The 16,717-nt window shown below is 38.9% G+C and overlaps 1 protein-coding gene across 17 annotated transcripts in view; it reads left to right on the top strand.

Moving 5' to 3' along the window:
* Positions 1–16,717, top strand: part of nrxn3a (neurexin 3a) — a 651,034-nt gene that overhangs the window by 449,423 nt on the left and 184,894 nt on the right. For all 17 annotated transcript variants that reach the window (XR_013493311.1, XR_013493310.1, XR_013493309.1 and 14 more), the window contains 2 exons: positions 9,038–9,228; positions 12,226–12,399. Coding sequence is in view for 12 of the 17 variants with exons in the window: in XM_078174850.1 (XP_078030976.1) it covers positions 9,038–9,228; positions 12,226–12,399 (365 nt within the window). In the remaining 5 variants the exon portion in view is untranslated. The remainder of the gene's footprint in view (positions 1–9,037; positions 9,229–12,225; positions 12,400–16,717) is intronic.

Genomic DNA, 16,717 nt, shown 5'->3' with positions numbered 1-16,717 from the left:
GATAAGATATATAGTTTAATGAGTGTTATTTCTTTAAAATTCGGGGGGGGGGGGGGGGTCTGCCTCCCCACATGTGGTCAGTCAATACAGAAGAAGATGTACTGTATCAGTGGAGGCTTTAAGTTCCCTCTCTGCATGTGTAGCTTGGTGTAAAAGCCAAGTTGGAGTATATGTGTGTGACCTAAAGGTGCCTGGTTAGTTGAAGGATGTTTAGTTGCATGCAAGACATTGTCCGTGTGAATCATGAGCTAACTAACATCATCTTAGCCTTCGCAAAGCCAACGACCCAATACCCTGAATACAAAAAGGTCACAACAATAAAAACTTACTAAAAAAAACACTATGTTACCCATACTTTGACAAAAGGTAGCCTTTACTGTTGTGCTTATGCCATGCCCAGTTGTTTTGTAACCAGTCCAGGAGTGGAGGGAAGTGTTGCTTTGTTGTTAGCTGGCAGTTGTGGATAAGCCTGGCTTAGAAGAATTGTGGTTCCTGTCGCAATCCTGTGTGCTGTATTCCACTGTTGCAGGTCAAAGGAATCTAGTCTCTTTGTCCTTACAGAGTTAACAGCATGGCAGTAACTTGGCTTTGTTCCCCTTTGCTTGGAAAGTTAGCTTGCAAACTTTGTGTAAAAATGGACTGTACTTTTCTAGTCTTTAGACTACTGAAAGGTCTTTTACACTACACACACTACTCTCACCCATTCACACACTGGTGGATGAGGCTACCATGCATGGTGCCACCTGCTACTCAGAAACCATTAACACACACTCAAAATCTGATGGAACAGCCATTGGGGGCAATTTGGGGATCATCCCAAGGATACTCTGACATGCAGGCTGGAGGAGTTTGGGAACCACCTATCTCCACTGTAGTAGATGACTTGCTTTGCTAGCACGCTGGCCATATCAGCTTGAAAGGTGATTGTTTCTGCTGCCCCCAAGTGGGCAAAAAAAATAAGTTATAGCAGGCTTGTTATTTTTAGTTTCTTGGGTGTTTTTAAGTGCTCTACAGTGGTGAAAGTAACTAAGTATGTTTACTTAAGTACTGTACTTCTATACTTTGGGAATACTACTAAAGCACAAGTACCAAGTACCATTTTATGCTACTGTATTCTTCTACTCCACTACATATCAAAGGGAAATCTTGTACTTTTTACTCCACCACATTTATTTTACAGCTTTATTTAATTTGCAGATATAGATTATTGATATATGGTGGCCGACAATGACAAACACGATGCAAATAGAGAAACGCACTGCATATAAGAAAACAAATGCAAAGGGAAAATGCTGCAAATACAGAAACATGCTGCATATACAGAAACGCACTGCAAATAAGAAAACAAATGCAAAAAGAAAACACTGCATATTTACTCATACAACGGAAGTGCTCCAGGCCTCTAGGAGCAGTGCTGAGCTTCCACCCGAGAGACAGACAACTGACGTATCAACATATGGAGCAGACGAGTGAGCGAGAAGAAGAAAGTTATGTTTGGAGAGAAAGTTGGAGCCGGGACAGGCAACACAGAAAGGTACATATTCTTTTTGATTTTTCTTTCTTTCTTGTTTTTCACATGTGGCCCTCATCTTTTACTGTATAATGAAAGTGAAGCTGATTTACACAGCTGACATTAGCGTGCTAGAGACTTCGAGTTATACAAGAGTAGTGTATCCGTAGTAGTAATGTTAGCTAACGTTACTGTAACTAACGTTACTTTGCGGGACACCCCAGGTTTCAGTTCGGAGGCCTACTTTTCTGAACATTTTTTAATGTATAATACAGAGGTCATGATTATATTGTAGACTTATTCATTTCAGACTTTTAACAGCTCATATCATAAATAATTTGATATTAGTTTTTGGGTTATAAAATTAAACATTATCTATTAGTGTTTAGAGCTGAACCGCTGTGAAACAACCATGAAATAATGTTTTCTCTGATCTTCCTGCTGTCTATCAGCACTGAGCGCCACCGCCTCTTCCCATTCAGTCTGTACTGCGGACACAACGCTGCACTGCCCAAGTCCGAGGAGGAGGACAGAAAAGGCACTTTTGCTACTCATAATAAAAACTCCATGGGCTGCAATAATCCAAGATCAGAGGCTCACCGCAATTATAGGAAATATGCATGAGTGGGATAACAAAATGAAGGTGAAAGTGATTACATCCAGCAAGGACTTTCACCCAACGATGACGTGGGGGGGTAATTTACAAATTACCAGACGTCCCTAGGTAATACTAATCCCGTGCGAATAGGGCTTTATTCACTACAGACATTTAACAGCTCATATCATAAATAATTTGATATTAGTTTTTGGGTTATAAAATTAAACATTATCTATTAGTGTTTAGAGCTGAACCGCTGTGAAAGAATCATGAAATAATGTTTTCTCTGATTTGCCTGCTGTCTATCAGTGCTGAGCGCCGCCGCCTCCTCCCATTCAGTCTGTACCGCGGACACATCGCTGCACTGATCGAGTCCGAGGAGGAGGACAGAAAAGACACTTTTGCTACTCATAATAAAAACTCCATGGGCTGCAATAATCCAAGATCAGAGGCTCACTGCAATTATAGGAAATATGCACGAGTGGGATAAAAAAATGAAGGTGAATGTGATTACATCCAGCAAGGACTTCCACCCAACAATGATTATGATGATAATAATAAATAATAGCAATGATAATGTTAAATAATATAACACAATACATTCATAAAAATGAAACAAAAGAGCCTAACATAGGAAACAGATTATCATGACATGTATATTAAAATCCTAAAAACAAGGAAAATAAAATCAAATAAATCCACTATAAAAACACTTCCAAGAGGTCTATTAAAGTTTGTTTTTTTAATGAATGTGGTTTTGATATGCTTTACATTTAGTTAAGAGGCAAGTTTCAATATTTTGTAAGACAGCCAGGCTGTCATAATTTGTGAATATGCATGGTCTGAGGAAGTTCTAAATTTGTTTGCAGAATGAGACCCAATGTGTATAGGTCCACAAGAAACTGCAGATTGCAGCTGAAGGTCTTCTCTGCAGACTGGATAATGTGCTGCAGCCTGTTCTTGCTGAAAAATGTCTCTTTCTCTTTTTCTCACTTTGTTTGTCAGGGTTAACATGGGACAGCCCCACAGAAGAGGATCTGATTTGCAAGTATTTCCATCTAAAGAAAGAGAAGAAAATGGAAATCAGTAAAATGTAACACATCTATATAATCTGTCATTTGACTTTATATGAGTCTACATGGTCACTGGTGTGTGAGCTGAGTTGTAAAATAGGGTCGTAAAAAGATAGATCTACTGAATATATCTAATATCTAGTAAAGCTGAACTAGTAATGACACTGCACCTAGATGAACTACGTTAAGAAAAAAAGCAAGGATGTTGACTAATTTCAGATATTTTAGATAGTACTCTAAAAACGGCGTTTTGGGGACGGTAGGCTTTTTGCGGCTTGTTGTAAGATAGTTGTAAAAATCAAATGTCTAGTAAAGCTGAACTAGTAATGACACTGCACCTAGATGAACTATGTTAAGAAACAGTAAGGATGATGGTTAATTTCAGCTAGTACTGTAGAAACTGTGTTTTTGGGACTGAATATTTGAATAGGCCTATATCAAATATCCAGTACAGCAACTATCATGTTATTATTATTATTATTATTATTGGTGGGAAATTATAACAGAGTAATATATTTGCCGTTTTAATATCAAGGACACTTTCGTGTTTTTGTGTGTATAGCTACAGGACGTTGTTGAATCAGGGAATCTGTGTGGACACCTCGACAGTGGATCCTAATTGACTTTACAATGGCATTGTTTCCGTGGTACCAGCGCGTAATTTCAACCCATGACATGCTGCCACCATGGAATGCGGTGTTAAGAGGTCGTGGTCATTTCACGTATTTCTATGAGATCAGGTTGGCTTGGCTGTGCATTAGGATGTGCACTGGTGGTGGGCATCTCCTCTGGTGGGTTGTTTGCCACATCTTTTAGAAATTTAATGTTTTTGCGGCATATGGAGCGCGGACTGGTGGCTGGAGAGGTGCCAGTTCACCTCCTGGGCACTGCCGAGATGCCCTTGAGCAAGGCACCGGACACCCCCACTCTAACTTCTCTCCACTTTGTGCATGTATAGGTCCTGTTTGTGCATGTGTGTGTCTTTCAGACCTGTGTTTAATTGACAAGCAAGAGTGAAAACATTGAATTTCCCCTCAGGGGGATTAATAAAGTAAATAAACTTAACTTAGTTTTCCTAAATATTTAAACAACATTATTATCTGATTACTATCATCTCCCCGTGCTCTCATCGTTATTTACCTGCAATCGAGTTGTCATCTCTTCACGGCTTAAAGGGATAGTTCAACATTTTGGCAAATTCGTCTACTGCCATAATCCCTATAGTCATATGAGTAGGTACATTACCTTTAATTGTCAGTTCCTGCTGTTCTGAGATCGGTGGAGCAGAGCTGCCTGCTGCTCAGCGCACAAAATGGAGGTGAACGGTATAGCCCCCTCTCTCCCTCAAAACTAATCAAATACACCATCAAATGACTCCAAAACGCTCCAGTGGAAAACACATGACTTCGCATTCCCCACGCTATGAAATAATAATGTATAATTAAGTAACATTACGACACATGAAGCAAATACTCTGAACTGCTTTCTTGAGTAAACCAGTGGGCAGAGTGACACAGTACACCTGAGACAGTGCCGTAGTTATTGCTTGCAGCCTTGCATTTGCGGTATCGTCAGCTGGACGCATCAGGAAGTTTGAGAAAAGTTTACAGAATGTTGTTGTAAATCATGGTTTACACATGGATTGTAAAAGGTTGCGATAACAAGCCGAAGACATGGAGAGTGATCATTGTGTATTTTGCTCAGCAATCTCTCTGCTGCACATTTCTGTATTTGCAGCATTTTCCCTTTGCATTTGTTTTCTTATATGCAGTGCGTTTCTCTATTTGCAGTGCGTTTCTCTATTTGCATCGCGTTTGTCCTTGTCGGCCACCATATTGATACAAAATATCAACTTATAAATTAAGATGCTTAATACCCAGGAGTATATAAAGTAAAATGAGCTCCACCTTTACCACCAGCAACATTAAAGTAACAAACACAATCCACTGATATATTATTCTCAAATGGGCCATTCTAATGAGTACTTTTTCTTTTGTTACTTTGAGGAAATTTTGATGCTAACACTTTTGTACTTTTACTTGAGTAAGATTTAGAATGGTAGACTTTTACCTGTGAATGATTACAGCACCAAAGTGCAATACATTTCAAAGTGAGGGATGCAGTTTTATTCACAAATCTGTCCTCCTGCTGTCAAATGGCTGCATGGACAGAGTAGATAAAAACTGACTTTAATTATTCAAGTAATGGTTAACTTTTTAACCATTAAGTTTGGTTAATGCCAACCTAAATGTATTCTCTGGTTGCAGAGTGATGTGGTCACTTGCATTTTAATTGTTTAATTTGCACTTGTCGAGGACAGCGGTTCTCAAATGGGGTTCATGTAACCCTTGGGGTACGTGAAGGCACTCCAGGGGGTATGTGAGATTTTAGAAAACATATTTAAAATTGGCATCCACTGAAAAATCCTTAAAAATAGTTATTAAATAAATATTCAATAAAATATAAGTGTATGTTCATAAACTGAATTTTATATTCAGTAGGCTATTCACTTTCATTATCCTAAAAACCCTGAGTCTCCCCCATACCAGGATGGTTTGGCCCAACCTGGGACACACCATCTGTCGTCACTTGTGAATCACTGCCGCCTTAAAAACTCAAACATTATTCAGTGTGTTTACATGGACAGTTTAATTCCCTTTTCATTCGGAATGAAAGTTCATTCCTATTAAAAGTGATCTTGTCAACACCTAATTCGGAATGAAAATGGCCAATTAGATTGAAAATTCATTCCGATGTAAGGGGCTGGAATATTCTGTTTCTAATTCCAAATGAAAGAATTTCTTGCACTTGTATACACTCATTCCTCTTTAAGTTCATTCCGGTCTTTCTGCACGTGCTCGTTTCCTTGCCCTTCTTGCGCGATGATGTATATAGCCTGCACGACAAGATGGCAGCTTCTAAAACCAAGAGATGGTCCCGAGCAGTCTTCTATCTCCCTTCTTCGACCTTCTACCTCCCTTCTCCTCCTCAACAGAGGAAGCATTAGCAGAACAAGGTTGTTGTTGTACTGCTGCTTCAAGAATATAAGCAAAACAAGCCCAAAAAGGGCACTAAGAATGGCGTCGTCAAGCATCTTGTTATCCGGAATGAGAACTAAAGTGTTTTCTTCCGGTAAACGTAAACATGTAACATCTGCCCCGCCCCATATCCAATCAGAAATCTTCCCTGCCCCAAAACTTGCGCGGACCTGAATAAAAGCGATTAAAAGGCATGTAAACCCTTATTTGAAATGAATATTTCCCATGTAAACTACCTGGACAAACTTTGATTCCGAATGATTTCATTCAGATTTATTTCATTCCGAATGAGAAGCCATCATGTAACCGCACCCAATGGAGTCAGGAAAGCCTCCATGACATCAGCCAAAACACTGGTGGGAAAACTTAGCGACTCTTTTTCATTCCAGCTGGATGAATCCACAAATGTCAGTGGAAATGTACAACTTGTTGCTTTTGTGAGATACATACTGACAACATTTATGAACACATATAATTATGCAAAACTTTGGAGGGGAAAACAACAGCAGTGGACATTTTTGATGTTGTTAACACCTTCTCCTGTGAAAACGGCATGAACTGGAAATCCTGCAGCCACATCTGCATGGACGCAGCAGCATTAATGACGGGCAGCGCGAGAGGACTCATAGCGCGCATTAAAAAAGAAAACCCCGACATGAAGTGGACTCACTGTGTCATACACAGGGAAGCATTGGTGTCCAAGAAAATAAGCCCTGTGTAACATGACGTTTTGAATGACAGCATCAAAGTGATCAACCTCATAAAGTCAAGGCCACTTAATGCATGCCTGTTTCACCGCCGCTGTGAAAACATGGGAGCTGAACACACACGACTGCTGCTGCACACAGAAATGCACTGGCTCTCTCGAGGGAGAATACTCAACCGGCTGTTGGAATAACGATCTGAAGTACACACCTTTCTGATTGAGCATCTTCCCATGCCACCTTATTCCAGGACACAGACTGGCTTGCAAAGCTGTGCTATCTGGCAGATAAATTCAGCAAACTGAACTAACTGAATATGTCTCTGCAGGGCAAGGACACCAGCATTTTAAACCTGTTTGACAAGGTGGGTGGCTTCCTGAAGAAAGCAGAGCTGTGGAGAAGGGCCTCTGCGCAGGGGGATTTCACCAGCTTTCCTCAGGTGGATGATTTTCTCTCTAGTGAGGATGTGGAGAGAGCTTCAGTCAAGTCGGTCATAGTGGAACATTTGACCAACAGGATTTTCATTCCTACTTTCCTGACATGGAGGAGAAATCTGCACAGCTGGATTGGGTGAGAAACCCATTTCTCTTGTCCGAAGCAAGTGGAAACAAGCTGAAGCAAGCTACCTGTCAGTTATCAGGAAAAACTCCTGGAAGTGTCATCTGACCGTGGCCTCCAGATGAAGTTTGCCACATCCACACTCACACAGTTTTGGGTGTGTGTGAAGCAGGAGCACCCTGACCTGGGATAGAAAGCTTTGGAGCAGCTACTACCCTTTGCTTCCACACATTTATGTGGGCCTCCTTCTCTGCATTGACTGTGATCAAATAAAGCAAAGAAATAGACTGTGCCTGGAGAAGAGCTTGATCACAGCAGTTGCCTCCCTGCCACCAAGACTGACAAAGATCCTCAGTGAAGCACAAGCACAAGTTTCTCACTGAAATGTAAATGCAAAAGCACTCAATTCAATGCAACAATGCAATCTTCAGTGTTGACAGTTTGTAAATTTAAGATCAGTCTTCTTTTTTATCCTTAAAGAAGATATTTTAAGATGATAGATATTTTTATTTTTAATTTTGAGCGAATTTTTAATTTAAAATCAAGTTAATATTTCTTTTTGAGTTTTGAGAAGAAGTGTTGATTTAGCTGTAATTAAGTTCATGAGTTCAGTTTGAGAACAGATCTTTATTATGATCCCAAAAGAGGGCACTTAATAATTAATAATATAATTATCATTATAATAATAATTATTTCTTTTTTTAATGAGTATTTAGTTATTTTTATATATTTTTATTTCCAAATAGTTCAAGAGAGACCACTACAAATGAGCAATGTTATCCCCATTGAGTTGTAAATGTTTTATTGATGTTTTTTCAATGTTTGAAATTTGAAAGTGCCTAGTCACAAAGTTTAATAAAACAGACACTGATCGCACTGTACTGTGTATTACATCTTTTTTTCCAACCAAAAATGCTTTGCGCTGGCTAGGGGGTACTTGGCTGAAAAAATATTTCACAGGGGGTACATCACCGAAAAAAGGTTGAGAACCACTGGTCTAGGAAATGAATCATGGTCAGACCTGATTCCTCAGAGTCTGTTGACAGGGCAACATTTCATACACACTTTTTACCAGAATACTTCTTCCTAAATGATTAAAGTTAACCCATATTTGTGCCTATTCTTCCACCTTTGCGCCATACATGCCACGCTGGGCAAAAAAGAAAAAAAAAAAAAATTAGGAAGCCAGAGAAATACCAAGTTGTCACATTGCTGTGTTGCTCTTTGCACTGTTATGAAGATAAGGCTTTAACTATCATAATCTAAGGAATATACTAACGATTATTATTTGAATTTCTGTTATTAAAGCTGTCAAATCAAAACAAGTGAGTTTTGAGAAATAATTTCAGCATTGTTGGATGGCAAACATTTTTAGAGAATTCCACCTACAGGGAATGACAAGTGCTACAAAGTCATCAAAAACTGACTGCAGTTGCGCAAATAATCAGTTTGTCTGCAGTGACTTAATGACAATTCTTATCAAGTGTGTTAGTCATAAAAAAATCACTTGCCTTTTAGTTTAGGGCTGCTGAAGCTATATCTCTTTTCTCTTGCAGATACATCCACTATGTTTTTGACCTTGGAAATGGGCCAAACCTCATCAAGGGCAAAAGTGACAGGGCACTGAATGACAACCAGTGGCACAATGTAGCCATCACACGAGACAACAGCAACACCCACACACTGAAAATAGACGCTACAGCCACAAGCCAGAGTATCAATGGGGCCAAGAACCTGGACCTGAAAGGTATGCAAAAGACTTGACACCTCTGACACATACACATAGTAATTTTGAACTACTAAAATATTTGCAATGACTTTCACTGTGCATTAAATTGTGTCTTTTTTATGGCATGGGTTATGCTTTCTATTTTTCCAATTCTTGTTAAGTTTTTACTATGGTTGATTTCAGTCTATTTTTAGCAGTAACAAGTCATTTTAGCATGTTACTAATATGATTTGTACAATGTAGGTAGCACATAACCACCTGAAATCACGTGTTTTAATTTTTTTATTCATCTACATAACCACTTCTGCCAGTGTTCCACCAGAGAAAATATCCCCTTAAGGTTTTTGTGTCTTGTTGTGTGATTACAGGCTACAGTATCTCACATAAGTGAGTACACCCCTCCCATTTTTGCAAATATTTCATTAAATCTTTTCATGGGACAACACTATAGAAATGACACTTTGATATAACTTAAAGTAGTCAGCATACAGCTTGTATAGTAGTATAGATTTACCTTCCTCTGAAAATTTCTCAAAACACAGCCATCAACATCTAAACAGCTGGCAACATAAGTGAGTACACCCCACAGTGAACATGTCCAAATTGTGCCTAAAGTGTCAATATTTGTGTACCAACCATTATTATCTAGCACTGCCTTAACCCTTTTGGGCATGGAATTCACCAGAGCTCACAGGTTGCTTCAGGAATCCTCTCCCACTCCTCCATGATGACATCATGGAGCAGATGGATGTGAAGACACCTTGCGCTACCCCACCTTCAGCTTGAGGATGCCCCACAGGTGCACAGGTGAGTTAGAGGGCTGGATACATATTTGGCCAGTCCATCACCTTCACCTTCAGCTTCCTCAGCAAAGCAGTTGTCATCTTCTAGGTGTGTTTTGGGTCATTATCATGTTGGAAAACTGCATTGCAGCTCAGTTTCCGAAGAGGGGCGATCATGGTCTGCTTGGAATTCATGTTTCACTAAATGAACCGAGCTCCCCAGAGCCGGCAGCACTTATGCTGCTTACAGTCAAGTATAGTGGTGGCAGCATCATGGTTTGGGGCTGCGTGAGTGCTGCCACCACTATACTTGACTGTAAGCAAGGGACAGCTGTCTTGGTGCTCTTTCAGCATGTGTGGCACTTTGGTGAAGAGCACCAAGACAACTGTCCCTTGCCTACAGTCAAGTATAGTGGTGGCAGCATCATGGTTTGGGGCTGTATGAGTGCTGCCGGCTCTGTGGAGCTCGGTTCATTTAGTGAAACATGAATTCCAAGCAGAGCATGATCACCCTCTTCAGATACGGGCTGCAAGTTTTCATTATCAAGTTTTCCAACATGACAATGACCCAAAACACACCTAGTAGATGACAACTGCCTTGCTGAGGAAGCTGAAGGTGAAGGTGATGGACTGGCCAAGTATGTATCCAGCCCTAAACTCACCTGTGCACCTGTGGGCCATCCTCAAGCTGAAGGTGGGGTAGCACAAGGTGTCTTCACATCCATCTGCTCCATGATGTCATCATGGAGGAGTGGGAGAGGATTCCTGAAGCAACCTGTGAGCTCTGGTGAATTCCATGCCCAAAAGGGTTAAGGCAGTGCTAGATAATAATGGTTGGCACAGTACTCACTTATGTGTGATACTGTACATCATAGAAGGGTGCTGGTGATTGGCACATCTGAGTATGCTGTCAAATGTGTGTTAGCATGTTCAGTGTGTTTCCTTTCATATACCTACAATGTTTACAGCATAACCTGTTCTGCTTCTGTGACAAAAGGCTGCTTGAAAGCAGTGGGGATTAAGAGTGTGGGTTAGCATGTTGGATGTGTTTCCATTCACATCCCCAAAAACATTGGAGCAATGTTGAAATTTGTCTTATATGTCCTTGTCTTGTAGTATGAGACAAGGACAGTGTGTTGGTGTTTCATTTGCACTTGTCGTAGTGTGACTGACTCTCACGCCTATGCGTTTGGTTTCCTAACCTCAGCATTTGTCTTTTGTGTTATGGTACCCATTATGATGCAGGCTGTTCAAAAAATGTTTATGTTTTTTGTTAAAAAATGTATCCATATAAAGTAACCATACACTTTTGGGTATGTTATCTTTAAGCAATACTGTACCATCATGTTAAGAAATGAAAAAAGACAGTGATTATTTAATTTAATACAATCTTTGTGTAAATATTTAAAGCCTTTAAATTAAAATCCATGCCATTTGATTTTAAAATAAAAAAGAAAACTCTTTTCAAAAGTTGATATGTCTGAACATTACCCTCAGACAACATTGTACCAATTTTGAACAACGCAAAGGCATGAATGACTTAAAGAGTGGAAGCATATTTCAGCAAACTTAACATTAACAATATATCAGACCAAACTATCATAATCTGCTTCAAAACAAGATGAGCTATATTTCAATGTCTGATTGTTTGTTTTATATTCAAATGCCTGTTTTCAGTGTCCTGGTGTGTGTCATTCCTGATGTACTATATGTTGCCACCATTTGTTGTGATTGAACTACAGTAAACTTGAGCTTTGTGTCCTTTGACTACCTACTATAAACAACATGACCCTCTTCCATTTTGTAATACCTGATTGTACCTCTGAGGTTATTTTGGTAAAAGTAATGCAAAACTAGTGTAATAAGTAATGCATTATTCTGCATAGACAGCCATATTGTAAACATACTACTTTTCAAATAAAAGTAACACATAATATGTAATACGTTCAACTTTGAAAGTAACTTGCACGACACTGGTTTGAAATACTGAAATGTAACACCATGCCACTACAAAAAAAATGTGTCCAGGGCATTGCTGCTGTGTAGTGAAGTATAATATTTAATGTATAATTTACTTCATAAAATACCTCTCAATTTAATTTAGCCACACAAATGAAAATGGCGCAGATCATTAACAAACTAATATATAAAGACAGAATTTATATATAGACATATTTGAGATACAATTCTGTTGTTCTTCTCCCACAGTATCTCTATGTGTTCTACACTCCAGGTGATCTATTCATCGCAGGACTGGGTCCAGGCATGTATGGCAACCTGCCTAAACTGGTGGCTTCCAGGGAGGGCTTCCAGGGCTGTTTGGCATCAGTAGACCTCAACGGTCGCCTGCCTGATCTCCTCAATGATGCCTTGTTTCGCAGCGGGCAGATTGAGCGTGGATGCGAAGGTACACCTTCCCTGAAATCTGAGCCTGATTTAGACTACTATAACACAAACTTCAACTCCAACTCCAGCTCCAGCAGCCCTTTCTTTCTGCTCAATGCAAACAGTAGCTCCACAGCCCTGCATCCATACGGAAGCCCCTCCATTCTATTAACTGTACTTGTTGCCTCACTTGCCCGCAGCTAGAATCAGGCCAAACATCAAACTCCTCCTCAGCTACACCACCACATTACCGGCCACATTGGTCGCCCACTGACAGTGACGTTGGGCTCACTATCAGAGCAGTTTTTGTCAGTGCAGTGACATAAACTACAGTCAGTTGCTCCATTTTCTCCTATGTTTTGTCATTTTCTTTCTAAATTCTGTGAATGTTTGGAGTCTAAAACACTATTGTCATATGAGAAGGTACTACAGAGTTTCTTACAAGTGGCTGGTTCATGTGTGTTGGTACAAAAACAATGTATTAACTTGACAGTATGAGGATACATTCACATACAGGACAAGCTCCAGTTTCTTCAAAATTAAAAAGAAAACACTGCAAATTCTAATATCTATTACATATGTAACTGACTCTTTACTAAGCCTCACCCCACTTCTTTATTATTGCAATGCTAGTCAAACTTTCCATCCTAACACTATGAATTTCACAATGATAACAGTTGGTGCTGATGAATCACATGAAGTTTGGTGTAATTTTCCAAACAGCAGATCCTCGGCTTCAGACCGAAGTAGGCAAGGCAAGTTTATTATAAAGCACATTTCAGCAACAAGGCAATTCAGAGTGTTGACATGAAACACCAAAAGAAAAGACAAAAGCAGCTCCTCACTTTCAGTTTGCAGCTGGTGATTTTAATTTAACGGCATTTTCATTGGCAGATTTTATTAGCTTGATATAACTAAATAACATTAACTCTGTGTGTTGGTTGATAATTAAGTCTCAGAAAGATGCATTTGATGGCTGTGTACATAATATCATGTTAACCAAGTGCTATAATGATGCACAAAAAATTCTTAAAGGTCTACTGTACAGGATTACGTGGCATCTAGCAGTGAGGTTGCAGATAACAACCAACTGAAACCTCTGCTGTGTGCCAAGTGTGCAGAAGAACTGTGGTCGCCAAAGCGAAAACGTTTTGTCCCCGCACTTTCTGTGCACACAAGAAAACACCATGGAATTAACGATCGTAAACCACGCAGTGCTGCCAGATCACAGTCAAATGCACCCTGCCGAGTGCGTAATCCCGGTAATTCTGTGGTCATGCTACCTGTGGTGCACTTGAACACAGACTGGGAATTGGAAAGAACACATTATTATAGTTAGGTATATTAAAAGCTGTGACAATCATGGCTTATTACATTCATCACTTTCATCCCATTTAATCACAGAGCTCTCTCTGTCATTATGCAGTGACAGTTTGAAAACTTTGCAGAGAGTTGTCCTGAGACAAAACTTTTTGTTGTCTGGGACATGGGATGGGAATTATTTTAAAACTTTAGTTAGAACACTCTCCACCACATTATGTTTCTCATCACAGCCACATATCTACCTCTATCATAATGAAAACTTGCTGAAGGTTTAATTTGTTTTGTGTTGATTTCAAATTGTTCATGCACATTGTACATAACCACATCACAACGGGCTGTTGAAACATTTTGCACGAGCAAGCAAATGTCACTGTGGACAAAATGTTTCCACATTCCTGTGCAAGTCGTGCATTCTTTTGCAGTTGTTTTTTATCATCCTCTTAAGGTTATGGGCTTCCAGAACCTGTTGCATGGAAATCATTCTGTCCAGCTGTTTATACTTATGCCTTCCATATCATTGAGATGGCCATTAAGTGTACTGTATGTTGCTGTTTTTTATTAGCATTACCCTTCAGAGCTCCATGTTAGACAAAAACATGTGTTACTGTTTCTTTTCGAGCAAAGCAGACAATAAGGCTGTGTACTGTATGTCCTCTTCACTGTGACATGTGAATGGGATTTTATACAATGCTTGTCACTGTACTGTATGTACTGCAAAAAAGTAATGGTTAACTAATTTCTTTTAAAAATAAAATGTCATCAATCACAGTTTGCTGGTCTTGTCCATGGTATTCTGTCCCATTTTATGTTTCCTTGTGTGATTTCTTTCTTTATTTTTGCTAATGTAGTCATTTAAGCTGTATTGCCATGTACTGCCTGCTTTTCATAACAAGCTTTCATCACATAAAATTAATTTGTGTTTCTTCAGCCACTGAGCGCTTACCAAAGCCCATTAATGATTATTAGGTTGGTTATACATTGTACTGTCACTAGATGGCAATACTGCACTGTGGCAAACATTTAACAGAACTGTTATCAGTAGAACATGAATTAGCCTGTCACTGTTACATCATACATTAAATCCTGAAGCAGATCAGTGGATCAGCTGCAGGACATTCCTGCCTTGTAAGTCACTGTAAGTTCCAAAACTACACCCCCTCCTCATCATCCGTTTACTTGGTCCTGAACAGCTCCTTTAGCAGAGCAGCTTGCAACAGTTTACAAGGTAAGCCTCCACCCAACACATTGACCTGATTAGAATTAGATGAGCTGATGCACACTGAGGATTTTTGTACACTTAAGCAGGTATAGTGGGAAAATGAACAGTAGAAGCAGAGTCTAGATTTCAGACACAACTTCAACTAATTTCTGGGTGTGTGGAGGAAGGAAGGAAGAAATCTGGAGGGGAAAAACTTTAGCAACACGTATAGTATTGTGTATATTCAATATTCACTGCATTATTGTTAGACCAACAAGTTTCAGGTTATGGTCTTCATCTGGGTCATCATACAACACAGTACAACAACATTTAAATAGCCTAGATGTGGAGCAGAGAAAAACATTTAATGATATAAAACACGAGCAAAGGGTAACCAATCATATCCACCCATATATCAACCAATGGAGCACATATAGATGGGCATATTTCACAACTAGTAGAGAGATGAGGTGAGTGCCCCATGAAGAACCTGGGTAAACCATATATTGTACTTTGACAACAGAACGTTTTTCACACTAAATAGGCTAATTTTGGGTTAAGAACTCCTCTGCACAGGTCTGAGTGCTGAGCCTTAGATGCTCTTCTCTTCTCTAATTCTTATTAAACTACTGCAGTGCTTTAATAAGGAAATAGCTCATAAGACCAAAGCAATGTGCATGGTTAGACATAAGTAGCAATGAGGGAAAATAGATTTTGATGGGAGGATGGAACAAACAAGCACCAGCTCTTAACACATTAATCTATGTAGATGTAATGCAAAATGTTATGATGATGTCTTATAGAGAATCAGTTTAACCCTTTGAAACCTGAGCAAATTGGCTTGATTTCTTTTAAAAACATGGGAAAACGGCTGCCCTAGAAAAACTACAGAACTCTACTTGTCTTAACCTCTTGAATGCAACATAATTATGTGCATTTTTTCCCCCTCTTTCTTACCTTTAGACAGTCCATACTTGTATAGGTAGCGTTTCTGATTATTTGAAAAGTACTCACCGTATTGCCCTGTCGTAGCAGTTGTTATTAAGATGATGCCTTACTATGAATGTTCTATTTTGCACCTTACTTGTTTTCTGTTGTTGTTTTTGGTGTAAAATTTGTAGTATATTAAAAATCCAAGAAACACACTTGTTACAAAAAAAAAAACATGGGAAGAAGTCAATACTCAATGAAAGAAGAAATGACTCAAAAAATTAGCAAGAAATTAGTAAAAAGGAGATAATTCAAAATAAGAAAAGTAGTAAAAAGAAAGGAAAAAACGTTAGCAACAAACAAGTAAATGACCTGGAAAGAGTGCTTAAAAATGATAATAATTCTGTAACATAATTTAAAGATGTAGTAATAATAATAATGATTTTAAATATAGTTTTTCCTAGCTTTTTTCTTTCTTTTTTTTCTAGTGTTTTTTGAAAAAAAAATAAAAAATAAAATAAATCTATTATTTTTTTGGCAGTTCTTGGGACATTTCTTACCAAGTTGCTCAGTGCCTTTTTTGCATGTTTTTGAAAGAAATCGCACCAGTTAGCTGAAGGTTCAAAGGTTTAAATACTTGCAAAAAGCATCTGAAAGCGGCACAAGAAAAGTGATATCGCTCCAGGTTTCAAAGGCTTAAGCCTCTAGTGTGTTTTTGTAGTATTACCCCCAGATCTCTCTCTCTTTCTCGCTCTCTCTCTCTCTCTCACTAATTCAAATTCAGATTCAAAAGTTTTATTGGCATGAAAGTTTTCAAAAAAACATTATTGCCATGGCATAAAATACAAACACAAACAAAAAATACATAATAACAGCAATATGAAAATTA

The sequence above is a fragment of the Epinephelus lanceolatus genome, chromosome 15 (assembly GCF_041903045.1).
Source record: "Epinephelus lanceolatus isolate andai-2023 chromosome 15, ASM4190304v1, whole genome shotgun sequence".
Classification (NCBI taxonomy): Eukaryota; Metazoa; Chordata; class Actinopteri; order Perciformes; family Serranidae; genus Epinephelus; species Epinephelus lanceolatus.
Note: the sequence above shows the minus strand (reverse complement) of the source record. Positions and strands in the feature narration are given on the sequence as shown.